This window comes from Mesoplodon mirus (assembly GCF_964341445.2).
Source record: "Mesoplodon mirus genome assembly, chromosome: 18".
Lineage (NCBI taxonomy): Eukaryota > Metazoa > Chordata > Mammalia > Artiodactyla > Ziphiidae > Mesoplodon > Mesoplodon mirus.
This window is the reverse complement of record NC_138994.1, coordinates 51034325-51054796: the sequence shown is the minus strand read 5'-3', so window position 1 is coordinate 51054796 and position 20472 is coordinate 51034325. Positions and strand designations below refer to the sequence as shown.

At 51.6% G+C, this 20472-nt stretch overlaps 1 protein-coding gene and 1 long non-coding RNA gene across 3 annotated transcripts; both read right to left on the bottom strand.

The window, feature by feature from the left end:
- Positions 1-5381: 5381 nt before the first annotated feature.
- TLCD2 (TLC domain containing 2) lies at positions 5382-10084 on the bottom strand. Its single transcript, XM_082605391.1, has 4 exons — positions 9795-10084; positions 9490-9572; positions 9184-9266; positions 5382-8626 (listed from the first exon to the last, which is right to left on the bottom strand). Exons 1-4 carry the CDS (start codon positions 9968-9970, stop codon positions 8174-8176), a joined length of 795 nt encoding a protein of 264 aa, XP_082461517.1. The 5' UTR covers positions 9971-10084; the 3' UTR covers positions 5382-8173.
- Positions 10085-12387: 2303 nt separating this feature from the next.
- LOC309793103 lies at positions 12388-16467 on the bottom strand. 2 transcript variants are annotated; one of them, XR_014291878.1, is made up of 3 exons: positions 16300-16467; positions 14660-14749; positions 12388-14300 (listed from the first exon to the last, which is right to left on the bottom strand). It is a non-coding gene; the product is annotated as an uncharacterized lncRNA (long non-coding RNA). The 2 variants fall into 2 exon arrangements; XR_014291879.1 differs by lacking the exon at positions 14660-14749.
- Positions 16468-20472: the final 4005 nt, after the last annotated feature.

The window sequence follows — 20472 nt, the reverse complement described above, 5'->3', positions numbered from 1 at the left end:
GCTTCTCTTTTTGCGTGCAGAGCACAGGTTCTAGGCGCATGGGCTTCAGTAGTTGTGGCACATGGGCTCAGTAGTTGTGGCATACAGGCTTAGTTGCTCCGTGGCATATGGGATCTTCCTGGACCAGGGCTCGAACCCGTGTCCCCTGCATTGGCAGGCGGATACTTAACCACTGCACCACCAGGGAAGCCCCCATGGCATATTTTATAAACTGAATAAAGTCACACAAAGAGTGAAACAGGGAATTCCCTGGCAGTCCTGTGGTTAGGACTCAGCACTTTCACTGCCGTGGCCAGGGTTCAAACCCTGGTTGGGGAACTAAAATCCTGCCAGCCATGTGGCGTAGCACACACACACACACAAAAAAAAAGAGTGAAACGGAAATTACCATGAAATGAATCTGGAGAGTAGACAAGGGGAGACCATGAAGAAGCCTACAGGTCATATCATGAATTATGCCCCTACCTAATAAAGGAGGAGCCACTGGATGGTGTTAAGCAGGGGAATGACATGATCCAATTTGTATTTTAACAATCACAGGGGCTTCCCTGGTGGTGCAGTGGTTAAGAATCCACCTGCCAGTGCAGAAGACACGGGTTTGAGCCCTGGTCCGGGGAGACCCCACATGTCGTGGAGCAACTAAGCCCGTGCACCACAACTACTGAGCCTGTGCTCTAGAGCCTGTGAGCCACAACTACTGAGCCTGCGAGCCACAACTACTGAAGCCTCTGCACCTAGAGCTGGTGCTCTGCAACAAGACAAGCCACCACAATGAGAAGCCCACACACCGCAACAAAGAGTAGTCCCGGCTCGCTGCAACTAGAGAAAGCCTGCGCGCAGCAACGAAGACCCAACGCAGCCAAAGATAAATAAATTAATTTATTTTTTTTTTAAAAAATCACAGGGGGCCTCCCTGGTGGCGCAGTGGTTGAGAGTCCGCCTGCCGATGCAGGGGATACGGGTTCGTGCCCCGGTCTGGGAGGATCCCATATGCCGCGGAGCGGCTGGGCCCGTGAGCCATGGCCGCTGGGCCTGCGCATCCGGAGCCTGTGCTCCACAACGGGAGAGGCCACAACAGTGAGAGGCCCGCATACCGCAAAAAAAATAAATTAATTAAAAAATAAAAATAAAAAAATCACAGGGCTTCCCTGGTGGCGCAGTGGTTAAGAGTCCGCCTGCCAATGCAGGGGACACAGGTTCGTGACCTGGTCTGGGAGGATCCCACATGCCGCGGAGCAGCTGGGCCTGTGGGCCATGGCCACTGGGCCTGCACATCCGGAGCCTGTGCTCTGCAATGGGAGAGGCCGCAGCAGTGAGAGGCCCGCGTATCGCAAAAAAAAAAAAAAAAAAAAAATCACAGACTGACCGCTAAGTGGAAAATAGTCATGAGGCTATCATCATGCCACCCAGGGTAGAGATGATGGTGACTACAACCAGGGTGGGATAAAAGAAATGGAAAGGAATGAATGAATGTGAAAGCCATTCTGAACTCAGTGATTAACTGGACTTGTTGGGGGGTGGGGGAGGTGGAGTGGCATGGCTTGAGGATGATTCTTTTTTTTTTTTTTTTTTTTTTTTTGAAGATGATTCTTAAGTTCCTGTTTTATACAGTGAGTTTAGGGCAGTGCTGTGCACAGACCAGGAGCATACAGGAAACGGTATAGGTCTGGGAGGAAATATGCTGGACATCCCTTGGATGTCAGGATGCAACAATCCCCTCCTCTCCAGGTTGTCAGTTCAATAGTCTGTGGATCATTGGCTGACCCATTTCTACATCCCTTACCTCTGGTTTCCCTCCTTTGGATAACTCCAATTTTTCCAGTTTTCCACTTTAACAAAATCCTCATTGCAGGCTCCCTGTAGCCTGGTCCCTGACTTGTTTACTCACTATTATATCTCCTGTGTTCGAGCACATAGTAGGATGTTCATAAATACTTGTTGAAAAGAGAAATAAGGTGGAGTGTGCCAGTAATAGTTAGAGCCACAAAATAGAATGTCACATCTTCCTGGATCGTAAAACTGACAGTTTCACTTGACATTTTGTAAAATTAAAAAAAAAATTCAAGTATTATACTTTTAAGTTATTTCAAATGTTATTTTATATTAAAAGAGATAGATAGGAAAAGATTTTGAAGCAGAATGCAAAGTTCACATGAATTTTTAAAATTCAATATATGTCAAGGAAATGCAGCTGCCCTAGGCTAGGCTCCCCCCGCCATTTCCTCCATCCCCCCAGTCCCCCACCCTTGCTTGCTGCCAGGGTGGAAATATTTGGATTCTAGGAAGAGCCAGGGTTAGGGACGGAAGGGCAGGAGCTTGAGGAAAATGATGGTTGGACAAGCTGCCGAGGAGAGGGAGACAAGGGCTGACTGGCGGTGCTGCTCTGGGCCAGTGCAGCAGCAGTCATTTGTGGCATCCCTGTTCCTGGGCTTCTCTGTCCTCTAGCAGTGCCCTGACCTGGAATCCGGGACCGAGAGAGCCTCTGTGCCAGTCTCTCAGCCTCTGGGATTAGCAGTGCCAACCGGTGAAGTTCAAGGAGGTGAAGGAATCCTTCCAAAGGCACAGGCAGGCCAGCCAGAGCGAGGGGGCAAAGTCTAACCCAAAGGAATCATTTACCATCCCTGGAATGTCAGTTACTACCCCAGAGCCTGTTTTGGGGGGATTTGGGTGGTGGTAGGTGGGGAAGAACCCCTGCAGGGCCCATCATTTCCACTACAAGAATGAACTCCCTTTCTTCTACTTCTAAATGCAGCCCACGTGGCCTGCATTCTTATCTCAGTTGAAAGAGTTCACTCAGTCTGAGAATCACTTCCTTGTCTGCTTCCTGTGGAAGGTGTGGCCAGGGAAGTTTTGTCCCCCACCTGGTTAGAGGCAGGGAACGAATGTGCTCTCAACACTGAATTAACACTGTTCACGTCTGCAGGGGAATGCCGAAACGGACCTCTGCCCTGCACGGTTACTGCATTCCTGAAAAGTGCAGAAATCGATACGATACTTGGTGAATAGAAGTCTGGCTTTCCAACCGAAGAAGCATCCTGACTTATAAATACCACCTCAGACACAATTTATCTGATTTGACTGATGTTCAGTTGTCAACTTTCTACCTTGAAGTTTCTCCATTCCTCAGCCTTCCCATAAAGAAAGGGGCAAAATAGTGTATAAGAAGGATCCCTGGATTCTACTTCTGGCTGTGTCACAAACTAGCTGGGTGTACTTGGATAAGTCACTTAACTTTTCTAGGCTTTAATTTTCTGTAAGGGAATTCCGTGGCGGTCCAGTGGTTAGGACTTGGCGCTTTCACTGCTGGGGCCTGGGTTCGATTCCTGGTCAGGGAACTAAGATACTGCAAGTCAAGCAGCACAACCCCCACCAAAAAAAAAGATTTAAAAAAATGAAATGGTAAGACAATCTTGAAGGTGATGTATTAGTAAAGACTCACTGTTACAAGCGAAAAAAATTAACTCATACTCAAGCAAATCTGGGAGTTGTTTATTTATTTTTGGCTGCGTTGGGTCTTTGTTGCTGCGTGTGGGCTTTTCTCTAGTTGCGGCGAGTGGGAGCTACTCTTCGTTGTGGTGCATGGGTTTCTCATTGTGGTGGCTTCTCTTGTTGTGGAGCACGGGCTCTAGGTGCACAGGCTTCAGTAGTTGTGGCTCTTGGGCTCCAGAGCGCAGGCTAGAGCTTAGTTGTGGCACATGGGCTTAGTTGCTCCGCGGCATGTGGGATCTTCCCGGACCAGGGCTCGAACCCGTGTCCTCTGCATTGGCAGGCGGATTCTTAACCGCTGAGGCACCAGGGAAGTCCAAATCTGGGAGTTGTTTGAATTGTGTAACTGAAGGGTCCAGGGGAAGTTCTTGCTTCAGGCAGAGTTTGATCCAGATATTTAAATGATGCTAGAAATCTCTCTCCATATTTGAATCCTCTTTTTCTGTCTTGGCTTCATGCTCAGGGAAGCTGTCTTGCATCAACCTACTGGCTTAGCAATGTTAGCACACAGTGCATCTCAGCCAAAAGTTGTAGCAGACGGCAAGGTGCTGAAACTCATAGCTTTGCTTAAGTCATGAGCTCATCGCAGGGAAAGAGGATAGGGTGTTCTGATTGGCTACGCCTGAGTCACATGCCCTTTGAAGGGGGAGTGATAGAGGAGCTAGGCAGGTAAAAATAGCAGATGTTGGACACAGGTGCTATCATAGAAAATAAACATACATATGGGCTTAAGTCCAGGCCCTGTCACTAACTAGCTAGGTAATCCTGAGGAAATTACCTTGGTTTCCTCATCTGAAAAATAGGCTGCGTCTCTATTGTGTGGGATTAAATGAGAGAAGGTATCCAAAGGTAACTCGTGAGGTAGGAGCACAACACATGTTCAGCCTAGGATGCTATGACTTGAAGTTAAAGATACTAAACAAATACTTTACTTCAATAAAGGAACAGTTCTTTAAAGAACAACTTTCCTTGTGTAATCTCCTGTAGAGTGAGGGCTCCTAATCTTCAGCCAAACAAACACAGATTTGATATACAACAATGCTTTGACAATTCAGTTATGGAGATTTCTGTTTAGAAAAGAAAAAAGACTTTCTTTTTTTTTTCTGGCCACACTGCGTGGCTTGCAAGAATCTTAGTTCCCTGACCAGGGATCCAGCCCTCGCCCTTGGCATTGAAAGCGCGGAGTCCTAACCACTGGACCGCCAGGGAATTCCCTAATTTTCTTGTTAACTCAAGATAAATTTAGCTAAAAGCTTCTTTTGGGTTCAACTCTTGGCATTTGAGAATCACTATAAATTGTCTGAATCCATTCTCTTGCTCTAAATCCATTCTACTGAATACATTTGATTTGTCTTTTCATAGTAGAGGATCTTAGAACACTTAGGGCTTTTAAAAAAAATACATTTATTTATTTATTTATTTATTGCTGCATTGGGTCTTCGTTGCTGCGTGAGGCCTTTCTCTCTAGTTGCAGCGAGAAGGGGCCACACTTTGTTGTGGTGTGCGGGCTTCTCATTGCGGTGGCTTCTCTTTGTTGCAGAGCTCGGGCTCTTGGTGCACAGGCTTCAGTAGCTGTGACACGTGGGCTCAGTAGTTGTGGCTCATGGGCTCTAGAGCACAGGCTCAGTAGTTGTGGTGCACGGGCTTAGTTGCTCTGAAGCATGTGTGATCTTCCCGGACAAGGGCTCGAACCCCTGTCTCCTGCATTGGCAGGCAGATTCTTAACCACTGTGCCATGAGGGAAGTCCCCACTTTAGGGCTTTGTAGGTCAAAGAGTTAGTGCCAAGAGATCTTCTCACAGCAAATGCTGGATCTTGCATTATAAACTAGGATACGACTGGAGCCAAGAAAAGTGACTCAAAGTAACCATACTCACAAAAGACTGATGCTATTATTTGTATAGCAATTTATTAATTTTTGATCAGGATAGTGTTCTGAGACCATAAAATACCAACGTTTCCCATCCAGGAAAGCCCCTCCCCTGTGCCAGAAGACAGAATTCATTAGCCAGTAGCTCAGTAGGCATGGATGGAATCAGTCTTGAGGACCACTTCACTGGGCCATGGTGAGGTCTGACACAGCACCACCATGGTGACCCAACTCATTGTACCAAACACAGCATCTGCCAGCCTCTGCAGTTTTGAGCTTCTCTTTTCCAGGCTCCCAGTTGACGATTGCTCTTTGATTCCCATCATCTCATCTCTATCTGGTCCACCATCTATAACTGGTCCAGTTGATGAGACGTCCACTGAATTATAATCACGATCCCAGTCCTGCCTTCCTGAAGTTTCACTGGGTCTCCACGATGGAAATTTGTGTGTGATCCAAAATTCTTCAAGTGTCCACTTATGTCCTACCTGCACAGGTAGCTAATCCCTTCCTGTATGGGTTTTACTAGTTAATGCATAGAAATAGCCATATTTCCCTAATGGTCAAGTTCTTGGGCACCCTTCATAGACACTACCAAGTTTTCCCAAGAAGGGAACTCACTTGGACCATGAATTCATGGCAGTGGCAAAAGAAAAGGTGTAGGGCTGGGAATGAATCAATACTGACATGAACACATGGGGAACAGATTCCTCCCATGGGTTTGTCACATTTCTTTTTCTTCGAAAGCTGAAAACAATGTTTTCGTTAATCAAGGCATTTGGTTAAAATAGCAAATGGAGGTTTGAAGATACTACGTCCGTTAAGGACAAACTCTGACAGAATTCTGCTTCGTTTCTCTACCTCAACTTCCACACCTTTGCATCTCTGGTTTTAGTCTGATTACATTCAAGCCCTCTGCTCTTGTTTTCTGCCTGCGTTTACTTCCAACTGTCGCAGTTTCTCCTCAGTCTCTGTTCATCATTTCCCCCCTTTGTGCTTTGGTCTTAATGACTCTCTGATGGGGATATCTCACAATCCCTCTCTCTCTTTTATCCCGTCTCTACGATGCTTTTTCCTCTCTCCATCTCTGTGCTCCCTCCTTTTCCTTGTTCCTTCCTCTGGATGTTTATTTCACCATTCTGCCCTCCCCCACCCCCGTTTTCTGTGCTTCTCTTCAGTCCCTTTGCTTATTCTTCTGTCATTTCACATCCCCGATGCTTACTTCTCATCGTCCTACCAGTCTCTGCCTCTCAGTTCCTGTCAACCCCTGTCTCTGTGTTGTGCACTGTAGCTGTTTGTCCTTTGTCTTTCTGCCCGTCTCCAACTCAACATATTGCCTGCTTTTTCTGTCAATGAATCTTTCCATTGACTGCCTCCTCCACCTTCTGTTCTTCTGCTTCTCAGCTCCCCTGACTCATCCCCCTCATCTCTATTTCCACCTCTCTCTCGTCTCCCTCTGCTAATCTACCAGCCACTATTACCTCTGTCTCCCGGGAGTCTGGTGGTTCCTCCTTGTCACTCACTCTCCCTGTTTCACTGTCTAGGCTATCTGTACCTTCCACCTTTGGGATCCCTTCCTGTCAGCCTTTATTTCCATTTTGCTTGTCCTCTTTGTTTATGACCATTTAACCAATTCTATGATTTTCGTTCTTCTCCGCATCTATAACAGACTTTCTCTATTTCTGCCAAGGATTCTGTCTTGCCCTCCATCTCTCTTCATCTCTGTGTCTTCTCTGAAGCAAATCTTTTTCTTTCTATCTGTCCTTCAATCAGTATATGTCTGTTGCTTTCATTCCCTTTGTCTCTCTCGAGCTCCACTTTATGCGTTCATCTTCCTGCCTCTTGCTCTTGCTCATGTATCTTTTCTGTGGATAATTAAGGGTTATCTATTTCTGTCCATTGTTTAGTAGAATAGCAACTTTAATCTGCTTAACTTCCCATAACCTGGATGTTCTGCCTGAAGAAGGGAGGGGTCTTGTGCAACAGAAAAAAATGCAGTAGAAGCAGCAGGGGACAAAGGGGAGCTTGCAGATGAATCCCAGAAGAGTCAGATATTCCTCAATTCCTCTGCAGCCGAGTGGAAGCCTACCTCATCGGCTGCCTCTGCCCTCATTCTTCCATGAAAGCCTGGCCCTGAGAAGACCCTACACTGGGCACCCAGAATGGGTGGCTGAGTTCCTGCTATGGCTCTGGACTTCAGTATAGGACTAGGGTGAAGTACAAACAGAATAGTGTGACTTTGAGAACCAGAAATATCACCAGCAATTGTTGTGGTCCAATTTCTTCTGTCTCTTGGCAACCGCTATGTCCATCCCTACTGGCTACGCATAGCACCTGTTCACCTGTTGTGCCCTCCTCCCTCTGCCATCATTTGGTCATAGGTGAGGTCTCTCTTCTCTCCAATTCCACCCCTTTGGTACTAGATCTCTCTCTGATCCTAGTAGGACTTCATCTTTCCTCATCCATTCCTGGGCTAAAGCGAAGGGTCTCTGTTCCCATTGGCAGTTTCATCCAGCTTCATGCCTCCTGCCACCCTTTATTGGTAACACAGGCTATACCTCTGGAGTTAGTTTGCTGGAAAGGGCGGGTCACCTGATGATGGGATTCAGCGAACAATAGCCCAGGTTCCCAAGCACCCATGAATATTAGCATCTCTTCTCAGATCCTAGGAATGCAGGAGTTAGCTGGAAGAGGAACTGAGATACTGAAAACCCAGTCCAGGCCTTACCCCTGGGGGACAGTGCATTGAAGACCACCATCTCCTTGTCCTGGTTCTACCTCCCCCAGGACCGGCAGAGGAGGAGCCTGAGGCTTCTCTTCAGTCTTTCAGGCTGAGAGTAGAATCATCCCTGGTGACAGGCTCACCATCGCAACATGTCCTGGTGCCCCTGGTTTCCTTGTGCTCAGGGATGGGTGGGCGGGGCCGAGACCGCAGGACATCATTGACCAAAATGCGGACACCCAGTGTGATGCTCGTAGCACCCACAGTGACCAGTCCAGTTCCACCAAGGATGACCAGAACAATAGGTACCTGGTGGCGTTGCTGGATCAGCCACAGACTCATCCATCCCAGCGGAACCAGGCGGAAGACGGCCAGGGTAGCCAGGGTGGCCCAGCTGGTCACACTGAAGGCCAGGGATGGGGCCTGGCGAGAAAGCAGCAGCAGCTTTCGTAGGTGCAGGCAGGTGGAGTTCAGCTCCAGGAGCAGAGATACCACAGAGAAGCCCACATAGTGGCCAGAGAGAATGGCGGTGCTGAGGCAGCTCACTACCTGGGGAGCCAAGGTCAGAGGTCAGAGGACTTCCCATGACCTACCACCTATCATGTTCCAATATCCCAGTCCTTGAGAGGGGTTCCCTAGCATTTTGTGGCACCCCTTCCCGAAACCCAACCTTACGCTTAACCTTATGGTAGGGGCCTGAATGGGCTTGAAACAACCCTTCCATAGAATTGAAGCAGCTTTGGCGCCTAGGCTGTCTGCCCTGGAGCTGCAGCATCTGCACGGAACCCCGCCCCCCTTCATTTGCATTCCTGTGCTTTCACACCCTATCCCCACGCCCTATACTGGGGCTCCCTCTTCTCAGAAAAGCTCCATAGTCAAAGTTTCCCACACCTGTGGGAATACAATCTCCATAGACAGTGCTCAGACTCCCAGCAGTGGCCAGCAGTCAATCCCCTCCCCCCACCAATTCAGCCTAAGGTTGGGAGGATCAAGCACCAGCGGGGCTCAGACTCTCTGGGAAGTCCTAGGACAGAAAACTGCTGAGAGACTGGGGACCCCAGGCTAGGCATCCCTCCTTTCCTGTCTTGCCTCTCCCCAGGTCTCACCACCAAATGGTGACAAAGAAGTTCCCAGGCCTGGCCCAATGTCTGGTTCCACAGCATGTCAGCTCCATCGGCCAGGAAATAACCTGGGGGCAAGGAGGGGAGGGTGGTGTTAGGCTTCGCCCAAGCCAGTGTACAGTCTGGAGAGGAATCTCCACTCCCTCCTTTTCCCAGCTCTTGAGTTTCTCTCAGTAAAGCCGCCAGAAACATTTAACCCCATGGCAGGCCGGGCCGGGGAAGGAGACCTGGAACTACCGTTGGAAGGTTGTCCCCCACCCCAAACTGGTCCAGCCTTCCCTGCAGACTCACCCACAGATATAGCCACCAGCACCAGGGCCCAGGGCGGGTGGCCATGAATCGGGTCGGCGGCCATCTGAGGGTACAGCGACAGCCTGGAGGAGATGGGGGAGCCATGGTCAGCGTCTCTGCAGACCCAGATCTTATTCTCCCGCCGTGGACGTATCCACACCGCCCACCCATCTACATCCCCACCCGTCTCAGACTCTCGAGGCCTCACGTTGATTCTAAAGGTGCCGCCGGGTCTTCTAATCCCAGCCTTCCAACCCTCTATCTCACCCTCACCACGGTGCCTCCCAAACCTCTAAGCCCCGCACCCGAGCAGCGCCCCGGCCCCCGTAAGCAGGCTGTGAACCAGGGAGACACAGATGTTCCGCCACTTCCAACGGTCCTGGGCAGCAGATCCCGGCGTGGGCAGAAGCTGCAGCCCCCAGTGCAGCCCCCGGAAGGCGGCGAAGGAGGCGCCGGTCACGAGGAGCCCAGAGGGCGCCATGGCCTGGCGGGCCGGCTAGGTCCGGATCCGTCCCTTGGGCTCCTGAGCTCTCAGTCCCGACACATCCAACGCCCCCTGCGGGGACTGCGAACCAGCTTCCCGGCAAGGCTGCGCCCCTGGACTCCCCCGCCCGCCCCGCCTACGGATTCCGCCTGAACTTTTCCAGGGCTCGTCCACGCCCCCAACCCCCGGCTGGGTGGTGATTGGAGCAGCCGTGGGGCCACCGCCCCTGGAGCCACAGCAATCGATCGTGTCCCGCCCCAGCGGGGGATGTCTGGTAGGGGGCTTCCCGGGACCAAACCCTGAAAACGGAGCTCAGGGAGGCTTTCCGGGATGTCGGTAGGGGTCTTCCCAAGCCCCATGTGTCCCGAAGTCCTCGCAAATCCAGAAATGGATGACTAATCTCACCTGACACTCCCAGAGGCCCAGCCCCATTAACTTTCCCGTCTCTAACCTCTCACCTGCTGCTCCTCCGGCCCATGCCACCCACGCAGCCCTTAAGTTAGAGGCCAGAGCCAACCCACCCCCACGTGCTTACACCTCGCCACCAGTCTGCCCCGCGCCCCACCCCGGTCTCTGTTGTGGGGAAGGGGGCAGATCACTTCCTTAGAGCCACCACTTCTCGAGGTTTCCAGACCTTTAACACATCCCAGCAACCCCGTAACTCCAGGAGTCCTGCCCGCTTACACAGTACCTCTCATAGGGAACAACAGCTCCCATTTTGGAGAAGCGACCCACCGGGGCTCCTCCCCTAAGCTCTTTTGGGGGCCCTCCAGAGGAGCCTCACTATTAGGAAGGGGAGGCAAAATGGAACCACTCAGCCCTGTAGCCTTGAAAAGCACCCCTCCCCCAGGGCTTGGTACCTGTTAGGGGGAAAGTGAGTATCTCTTCCAATCTGAGGAGGCAAGGAGAGGTCACACAGGGTCACCTCAAGATTGGGGCAGGGCTTCCCTGGTGGCGCAGTGGTTGGGAGTCCGCCTGCCGAGGCAGGGGACACGGGTTCGTGCCCCGGTCCGGGAGGATCCCACATGCCGCGGAGCGGCTGGGCCAGTGAGCCATGGCCGCGGAGCCTCCGCGTCCGGAGCCTGTGCTCCGCAATGGGAGAGGCCACAACAGTGAGAGGCCCGCGTACCGCAAAAAAAAAAAAAAGATTGGGGCAGAATCAAAGAAAAAAACGAAGACCCATCTTGCTTTTAGAGACAGGACTGTTAGGATTCTAGAACCTTTCGGCCTTGGGGGCGGGGAGATTTCCCTCTCCTGAAGACTGACAGGTTTTTACTTGTTTTCCTTCTGTCTTACTCCACTCCTCTTTAGATGGCTGTCACCAATTCAGAGAGCTGTTCCCTCTACAGGAGAGGGTGGATTCCAGCCACTCCCAAAGAATAAAATTCATAAACGAATAGGTGCTCCCCGAAACGTTCTCACAACCCTCCTCCTCCACCAAAACCCCATTAAACCAATGGGGCTGGGGGCATCCCTTCATTTCTTCCACACTCACCTCTCCAAAAGTTTTAAAAATTACACTGATTCTTATTTATTTATTTAGCGGTACGCGGGGCCTCTCACTGTGTGGCCTCTCCCGTTGCGGAGCACAAGCTCCGGACGTGCAGGCTCAGCGGCCATGGCTCATGGGCCCAGCCGCTCCGTGGCATGTGGGATGTGGGATCTTCCCGGACCGGGGAATGAACCCGTGTCCCCTGCATCAGCAGACGGACTCTCAACCACTGCGCCACCAGGGAAGCCCTATACTGATTCTTTTAAATTTTATTATGTGAAAGTCATACACAGTTAATGTAGAAAATTTGGCAACTACAGAAAACCAAACAGGAAAATTACAACTATTTTATTCCATCATTCAAAGATAACTAATATTATTAACAATTTGGAGTATGTCGTCAGTCTTTTTCAAACTGTTTTATGTATAAAAACAAAATTGAGATCACATAATATACACCATTTTTTATAACCTTTTTAATGTTCAAGGAGCATGTTTCTTTCCAGTCAAATGTTCTTCTACGTGACTTTTAATGGCTGCGCAGCACTCCACCCCACCATCTGGATGGATATACAATAATTTACTTAAGCAACCCCCTCTTGCAAATTTCAATTATAGCAGAAATCAATTCCCAACCAGATAGTTGCTTCTCATTTTTCTCTACTGCAATGCTGGGATGAACATCGTTTAAACTAATCTTTAATTATTTCCTTAGGATAAATTCCCAGATGTAGAATTACTAGGTCAAAGGCCATGGGAACTTTTAGGATGTTTGATACATATTACCAAACTGACATCAGTAAGGCTGTACCAATTTGTACGCCCATATGCAATGTAGAGAGTGTTATTTTAGTACTCCTTTGCCAATAGCTGGGTCTTATTTTTTTCTGTTATAGTTTGCTACAGGAAAAATGCTTTCAGCTATATTTACCTCTCTTTAATTACTAATGAAGCACACATTTTTTCCCACACATTGAAATCCATTTGAATTTCTTTTAAGAATTTTCTGCATATGTCCTTTCACAGCTAAATTACATGGTGGGGAGAGGTGGAAGCAGCAGGATGAAGCCAAGGACGCTTTAACATGGTCCCACATCTCTGAGGAAGGCAGAACGACTGGAGAGCAACGGAGAATGAAGTAGATGGCTGGAAGCTTGTCCTCGATGGAGGCTGGCCGTCCTCCCTCCTCCTGGGGCTCTCCTGGCCTCTATGGGCCCCCCTCTGCAGATGTCCAGACAGGGCCCTGTGCTCTCCAGGCCTGGTCCTTCACTAGTCTTCTGCCTGCCTCTGTGTTCCCGGGCTGCTCTTCCTCATTTCTGCTCCATGATGGGTGAGGATGGCAGAGCCACATACCCAAGGCTAGAGGGAGACGCTGTGGCCAGTGAAGCAAGGAGGGGAAGAAAGGACGGAAGCAATGTCCAGGGACAGAGCGACCCTTGTGGCAGCCTCTGAGTGGACTCAGTCTACCCAGCCCCCTCTACCGCAGTCCCACACACATCCAGCTCAGGCTGCAGAAGGGTGGGTTCAGTGATCTACTCTGCCCTAAATCTGTTTCTCATAAATGGAGAATAGGACCCAGCTCCCTGCACAACTTCTGCCCCCGAACAGAACAAACAGCTTCCTGTAACCCCTGAACTTGGTCACCTTCAGACAGGGAGACTGGGCCAAGGCTGAACCACACCAGAGCCTGAGCCTGAGAGTGACATTAGATCAGGAGCTGGGGGTGGCAGGTTTACTCTGCCTGATGCCCCTAAAGGGATTACATCCCATAACCTACCTCTTCTGGTTGCTGGAGGGGAGAATTTCCAGCCTGCACAGGTCTGAGCAAAATCTCACACACTATCCTGGAAAAGTCAGTGGGGGAAGAGAGCGGTGGCAGCTGGAACCCCACCAGGGGCTGCAGCCCTGCTTTGGGAGGCAGGGGAAGCCTGGGCCACCTTTGCGTGGTGGGAAGTCAATGCAGAGACTGATTTCCCAGCAGCCCCTTGCATTGGTCTAACCCTAGTCCCTCCCTCCATCCGCCACCCCCAGCTCCTGGGGTTCTGGTCAGGGATGGGGGAAGGGCAATAGCTTATGTGAAAAGCTGTTTTGTTCCCACCCACTGCGGAGGAGAGCCCAGGCTCTGAGTCCACACAAGTGGGCTTCTGATTCCCTCACGCATGCTCAACTGTGCGATTCTCCACCTCACAGGTGGAGGAGATGAGACAGGAGGTCTAAGGGTCTCACATAGAGGTAAGCATCCCTGAATCTAGAGTCTGGGCCAGACTAAGGAAATACGGGAAAAAATTAAGAGCAGGGGGATGACTACTCAGATGGGAGTCTCAGTCTGACCTTTTCCCTGAAGAGGAAACTTACTTTTGAACTTGGAAAAAGGCCAGTAGGAAAGAAGGGTGGACGAGGAAGGAAGGAGGGTCAGGAAAGACATCTAGGTAGAGGGGTAGGCAGGGTTTTCTTTGCTCCACTTCTTCCCATTGTCACACAGAGACCGACTAACCTTGGGTGTAGTCAGAGCCATCTATTCCCCAATTCAGCCAAGGTCTCTAATCTGAAATTTTCTCTCCTGCTGGCTCAATCTGGGTGAAGGTCCTCCAGCTGAATAGGGTTCCCTTTCCCAAAGGTATCATCACGCTCGCAGTTCAGACCTTCCCAGACCCAGTTCTGTCACCTTCCAGATGAGGGGAAGGCAGCTCCTTCTTCTCTTCTTCCTCCTCCTCGAAGCCAGGGGCAGAGGGCAACAGTTCTTCAACTGGCAGCTTTAGCTGGGTCAGGACATAAAGCTTGCCACTGAAGAACTACTGCGGCTCAGCCAGGTGAGGATGTGGGAGGTACAGGTTCCTAAAGGGAAAGGAAAGAAAAATGGGAAAGATCTGAGCAGGGCCATCTCACAGGGACACTGTCGCCCTGGCCATCAAAGTGCAGCCCCAGAAGATGGTCAACCTTCTGATGAAGGGTTCTTGGCTCTGACCTGAGCCCCTCAGTGAGAGACAAGAGGCAGCTCTAAACCTATTTCCTTGCTCCTCTTTCCAGAACTGAAGGCTGTAGAAACCCATATCTGCTCTCACCGCCCCCCCGCCCCCCGCCGCCTTGCCCCAGCTACCCACAGGGGCCTCCAGCCTCCTCAGCACTGAGAGGGCAGGACTCGGGAGCCTGGACACACCTCACCAGTCACCCAGGTATTAGGTGAGAAGTTGTACCTGAGATCCAGAAATGCGAGTTCAGGGATCAGCCCAACTGACTTGGTCCCAGGGAGTTCAGCTGGAAGAAGAGTTCTGGGGGGCTTACATCTGGGGAAGAGTGAGGAAGGGAGGAGGTCTAGGGTTTGGAAGAAGGTCAGCAGAGGCTCCTGGGACTGTGAGGAGAGGACAGGGGACCAGAGGCTGGAGGGGAGGGAGGTAGGGCAGGGTGGTTGGGCAGCTTCCCCAGGACTCTTAAATGCCAGGCATTCCGCTTGCACATTCCGGGTACATCTGGTATGAATTCCAGGCTGTCTGCCGTCCCCTCCATGTCTGAACTTTGTTCCAAGTTCCAAGCCCCGCCCCCACAGTTCCAACGCATGAATCAGCAGGAAAAGCCGGGCCCTGCAGCATGGCCCAGGGAGGGGGCTGGGGGTGTGGCAGGCTTGAGGGTTGTGAGCTGGGGAGGGTGGGTCTGTGCTGACACTTAGTCCGAGGGCATGGCCCATGCCAGTTTAAGGAGCCAAGGCGGTCCTGCCTTGAGATTTCTATACTCCGAGGGTAAGAAAGATTAGGGTGGGAGGTTTTCAAATTACAAAACCCTCTTGGGAGGCATGAACTTTGTGGTATCTTCCTTCTCCCAGGTGACCAGTCCAGCTCCTTCTCACTCCTCTCTGCCTGAGCAGGCTCTGTTCAGCCCATAGGACTCAGCTGCTGCTGAGAGTCTGTGCCAAGCAGGTGCCCTTGGCTGCAGGGCGGGGTGGGCCCAGGTCACTGACCCTCTGACCAGCTGCTCCATCAGCCCTTTGGCACCCTGACAGCTCCTAGCCCAGTCTGACAGCCAGGATGACAGGCCAAATGAGTTGGAGGCTGGAACTACAGCCGAAGGGAGGTGGGGGCAATAGCCTAGCCAGAGGCCACGGGGAGGGGCCAAGAGTTGGCCGAGAGGTGGGGAGAGAGGGAGCCCAGTGATGACTAACCCAGGCGCCCCACCCAGCCAGCCGGCTTCCCAGGCGGTCAGGGCCAGGCCTGGGCTAGGGGCCCCACAACCGGACAGGCTGGGGGGAGGTGCAGAGGTGACCTTCTCTCGGCCCAAGACGGCCAGTTAGGCTGGGGAGGGGGGGCGGTTAGAGTTTCCAGGCTCTCCTCCTGCCTTCTCCCCCCACCAACCCGCGGTGAAACCCTAACCTTTGGGTTGCATAAGGCCGCCCCTCGCACCGCCGCCCCCTACTCTTCTCCCCTCCCCCCTTACATAACATTCCCTGGAGGGAACGAGAGGAGGGGCCGGCCCGCCCAGAGACCCCTTCCCTGCCAGGGCGCTCAACTGGCCCTAACCCAATGAGTGCCGGTAGAGGCAAAGCACCTCCCCGCTACCCGCCCAGTCCAAATCCTCCCCAAGCTGGGAGGCCGGCTCCCGTATCCTCGACCAGAGGGCGCCGAGGTTAGCCGCCCCCAGCCCTCCGGCCCCTCGTCTTTCTCCCAGCTACTCCGCAAAACCCTCCGCACGACTACTGTCCCGGACTCCTTCTTTAAACCTCCTGACACACTACTCCAGCCGGTCCAGGCCCCTCTCCCCCGGAGCTACCGAGCCTCCGCCGCCCCCTCTCCCCTCCCCCGGAAGGGCAGGGTGTGGCCGTCAGGACCCTACTTTCCCCCATTACCCCGTTAGCATGGTTCCCTCCTGTGCGGCCGGGACCCCATCTCACACCCACCTGGTGCTGGGTGGGGGGGTGCTGAGGGTAGGGGAGCAAGTCAGTGCGTCCGATCCCCACGGCCGGCGGCGCTGTCTCTTCCCAGCGCCCAGCACACACCGGCTACAGTCTGCGATCAGCTGGCGGCGTCGTGACGCACAAGCTGCGATTGCACCGCCCAGGGCCAATCACCGCCCACTGCTGGGCAGCGTGACCACACCCACTCGAGGGCGCCAGCGCTTAGCCCTGGTCCCGCCTCCCCGACCGTCTTAGCTCTGACTGGCAAGGAAGCCAACCCTTTGCCTACTGGAGTAGCGCTAGGCCACGCCCACCAAGTCGCGAGCTGGCCAATAGGTGAAAAGGTGGGGCCCAGCCCTCCGCCTAGGCTAACGTGCTTAGAGAGTCGCTACGTCAAACCCGAGTCCTAAAAAGCAGAAGGAAGTAAAGGCGTGTGTGTTTGCAGTGCGTACTGGTCAATGTAGTTCTCGGTCTGACACCTCGTTCCCAGAATCCAGCGCGCTCTGTGAGTTGGCATTTTTAAACCCATCTCTGAATCCATCCCGGCGAGGTCCTTAAAGGGCTACAGCCCCTCCTTTTTGGAGCCGTGAGTGGTTCTTTTAGACAGCCCCCAAACGGATTCACTGAACTCTTGCAGGAGGCGATAGATCTGTCAGGAAAGGTGGAGGAGGAGAGGTAGCAGGAGTGAGGAGAACTGAGGGTGGAAATCAGCCCCCAGGGCAGCCAGACTCTTCCTTTGGAATGAGGACTCCTGGGGGCTTTTGGGGGAGGGAGGACTGCCCACCTCGGCTGGCCCCAGCTTTCAATGGAGAGATCTACTCCACCTCTCCTGGAGCCTTCCTAATCAGAGGAGACTTCTGGTAGAAGATGTCTCGCCCCAGTCACAGAGAGACAAAGGCTCTCAAGCAGCGGCTTCCTAACGAAAGATTTATAGCAGAGTCTTCACCTGAGGGTAGAAGGAAGGCTTGTGGTCAGCAACTAGGGGCAGGGCCGGGCCAAAGTGCAACTGGCTAGCAACCCCGTCCTCTGCCCAATACCCCCATTCTGTCCCGCCCCCTAGAAGCTTTTCACCGACTCAGGCCTACTTAGGGAAGAGCTTTCAAAGGTGGAGACCAATGAGGAGGCTGCTCTTTCCCCAAAGGCCAATCAGAGCATAGAGGGGCGGGAGGATGGGCCAAAGGGGGGAAAAAAAACCACAAAAAACGGAAAGGAACCCAATGACTTGGCAAAAGCTGCAGAACCGCTTAGTTAAAGCGGCAAGTCTGAGACCCACCCCACCTCAATCACTCGCATCTCTCCACCACCACCAAAGAGGAACGTGTGGAGAGGGATCCACGACTTTTCCATAAGCTCCCAATTGGCGGGGGTGAAGATAACAGCCTGGAGTGTGAGATAGTTCCTTCCGTATTAAAGAGGGGCTGCACCAAGTGATTGCTATGGCTCCTAGGAGCTCCTAAATGCCGAACCTGTGTTCAGAACATTGTGCCTTTAAGGAAACTTCCTGCCTTCCACCCCAGTAACAGCTGATTGTTGGAAAGTGTGACCTCAGGGGACGAATCAGCTGTTACCACATCCTACTCCAGTTCTGCCCTCCTTTATCCCTTTATCCCCACCCCACCATGGGTGGTGAGGGAAGGAAGGAGATGAAACCCCAAATATGGGGGACCTGCTTGAGTGTTCTTTCCTCTTTCCTCTCACTCCAAGACTCTCTCCCTCCCCTGCCCCCTCTTCTCCTCCCTCCCTCTTCTCTCCCCCTTCTCCCTCCCCCAGTCTGCTGGTTAGTTCTTCAGAGGCTCTGAGCCTGGAACGAGAGGTATTTCCTGTCGGCACTGTCTGCTCAGACCCGCCCTCCCCTGGTCTAGTTGGGAGGCCAGTACTGGGGAGGCCCAGAATGGTGGCTGCCTGGCTCTGTGGGTGCTCTAGGAATGGGTACTGGGGAAGGTCCAGTGAAGCTGAGGACTAAACCTAGAGAAGAGGAATGGCTGTGGAAACAAGCCTCCTCGGGGTCAGAACCCTGCTCCCCAGGCCAGCTGCCCCCTACTTCCTGCTCAAGAGAGAGGCTCCTGCTAAGGGAATCCTCCTGGCTTTGCCCATTACTCCACTTCTAACTGTTCATAGACACCTCCTGGACCTCCACGGCTCCATGTTTTACACTTTCACCCCCCACTGCAAAGGTGTTAATGTGAGGCCTCCCAGGGGCTACAGGTGGAGCACAAGGGCCCCAGGAACCAGGCGCTTTGGCTGGGAAGTCCTGTGCCAGAAGACCCAGGTAAACATTCTGCCCCAGCCCTGAGCTGGGAGTCGGGGTCACTCCAGGACAAGCTTAGTGTGAAGTCCCAGGACTGACTTGGCAAGGTTGGGAGAAACTGAGCAGGGTCTTGGCCAAGCTTGGAAGAAAGAGAAATCTCACCAGCTGCCCCCATTCTCCATTATCCTTAGCATAAAAGTCCCATTTCCTTCTCACCCAAGGCCCTGGGGTAGGCCCTTTCCCATTTTGTTCTAACTTTCCATGTCCCCACCCTCCCACCCTATAGGGCAAAAGCACAGGCTTTGAGTCCAGGGTTTCTCAATCACAGCACTATTGACATTTGGGGCTGGCTAATTTCTTGTGGCAGCTGTCCTGTACATAGTTGCTTGTTTAGCGGTAGCCCTGGGCCACTAGATGCCTTTAGCACCCCCCCACGACAATCAAAATTGTCACCAGACATGACCAAATGTCCCCTGGGGGCCAAAATCACCCTCAATTGAGAACCACTGAGTTAGACAAACTTGGATTCACATTCCAACTCTTACCAGCTGAGAGCTTGATGAAGATACTTAACATCTCTGAGCCTCAATTTCCTCATCTACAAAATTGAATGAATAATAAACTCATGGCTTATTGTAGGGTTTTAGAAAGGAATATGTTTGAAAACACCTAGCACAGTACGTGGCCCACGGTTGGTGCACTAAACACTACTTTCCTTCACTTTTCTCCTTGCCAGATCAGCAAGAGCTAACCTCACTCAGCATGGGCTGACTGCTGGGGCTGCTGCAGCTTCCCTCCCTGACCCTCCAAGCCATGACTTCCCAGAAACTCAATACCAAGTTTGGCGAAGGAGAGTGACTAATTTGGTACCAGATTCCCTAAAGCCCAAGTGTGCTTGGGTTGGGATTCATGGAGCACTTGGGAATAGAGCTGTTAAAGAACATTATATCTCAAGATGTGGACTGCATATTGCCTGCATCAGAATTATCTAGTGCTTGTTAGAAATTCAGATTAAAAAAAAAATTCAGATTCCAGCGTCTCAATCAGAAGTACATAATAAAGTTTGAAAAACCATAGCTTTAGGGCTCAGACTGGGGAAGGTGTCAGTACCCCAGAAATCTTAGGGCACCAGTGCCCAGTATTGCAAGGACATCCCTGTTTAAGGGATGGAAAGAACTGTTAAGACATAAGGTTAGTTACACTCAAGGTCATTGCTGCATTGCAAGTCAAAACCACTAGAGGGCAGGGCACACACAAACTTGCAGAAAGAAAAAGTAACTCCTGTTCAGTCTAGGTAAACTGAGAGAAGAGCAAAGATCATGCGGACCAAAATTTTATTGGTACTAAGAAGCACGCACAAAGGAACTTCCCTGGTGGTCCAGTGGTTAAGACTCCGTGCTCCCAATTCAGGGGGCCCGGGTTCGATTCCTGCTCAGGGAAATACATCCGCATGCCGCAACTAAAAGATCCCACGTACCGCAACTAAAGATCCTGCATGCCACAGCTAAAAAAAAAAAAAAAAAATTCCACATGCCAAAACGAAGATCCTACATGCCGCAACTAAGACCTGGCACAGCTAAATAAATAAATAAGTATTAAAAAAAAAAAAAAAAAAAAGAAGCAGGCACTACCTCCAGACCATCCTTTGGTCTCAGGTACTCAGACCAATGTTGGGGATAGAAGATTGTCAAGGAACACCTAATTTCCCTGGTGAAAAAACAATAGTGCATGACGGTTACCAAAGGGGAAATGTCGGGGAGGGGAGGGATAAATTAGGAGCTTGGGATTATACATATATATTACATATATAAAATAGATAACCAACAAAGACCTACTGTATAGCACATGGAACTCTACTCAGTATTCTGTAATTACCT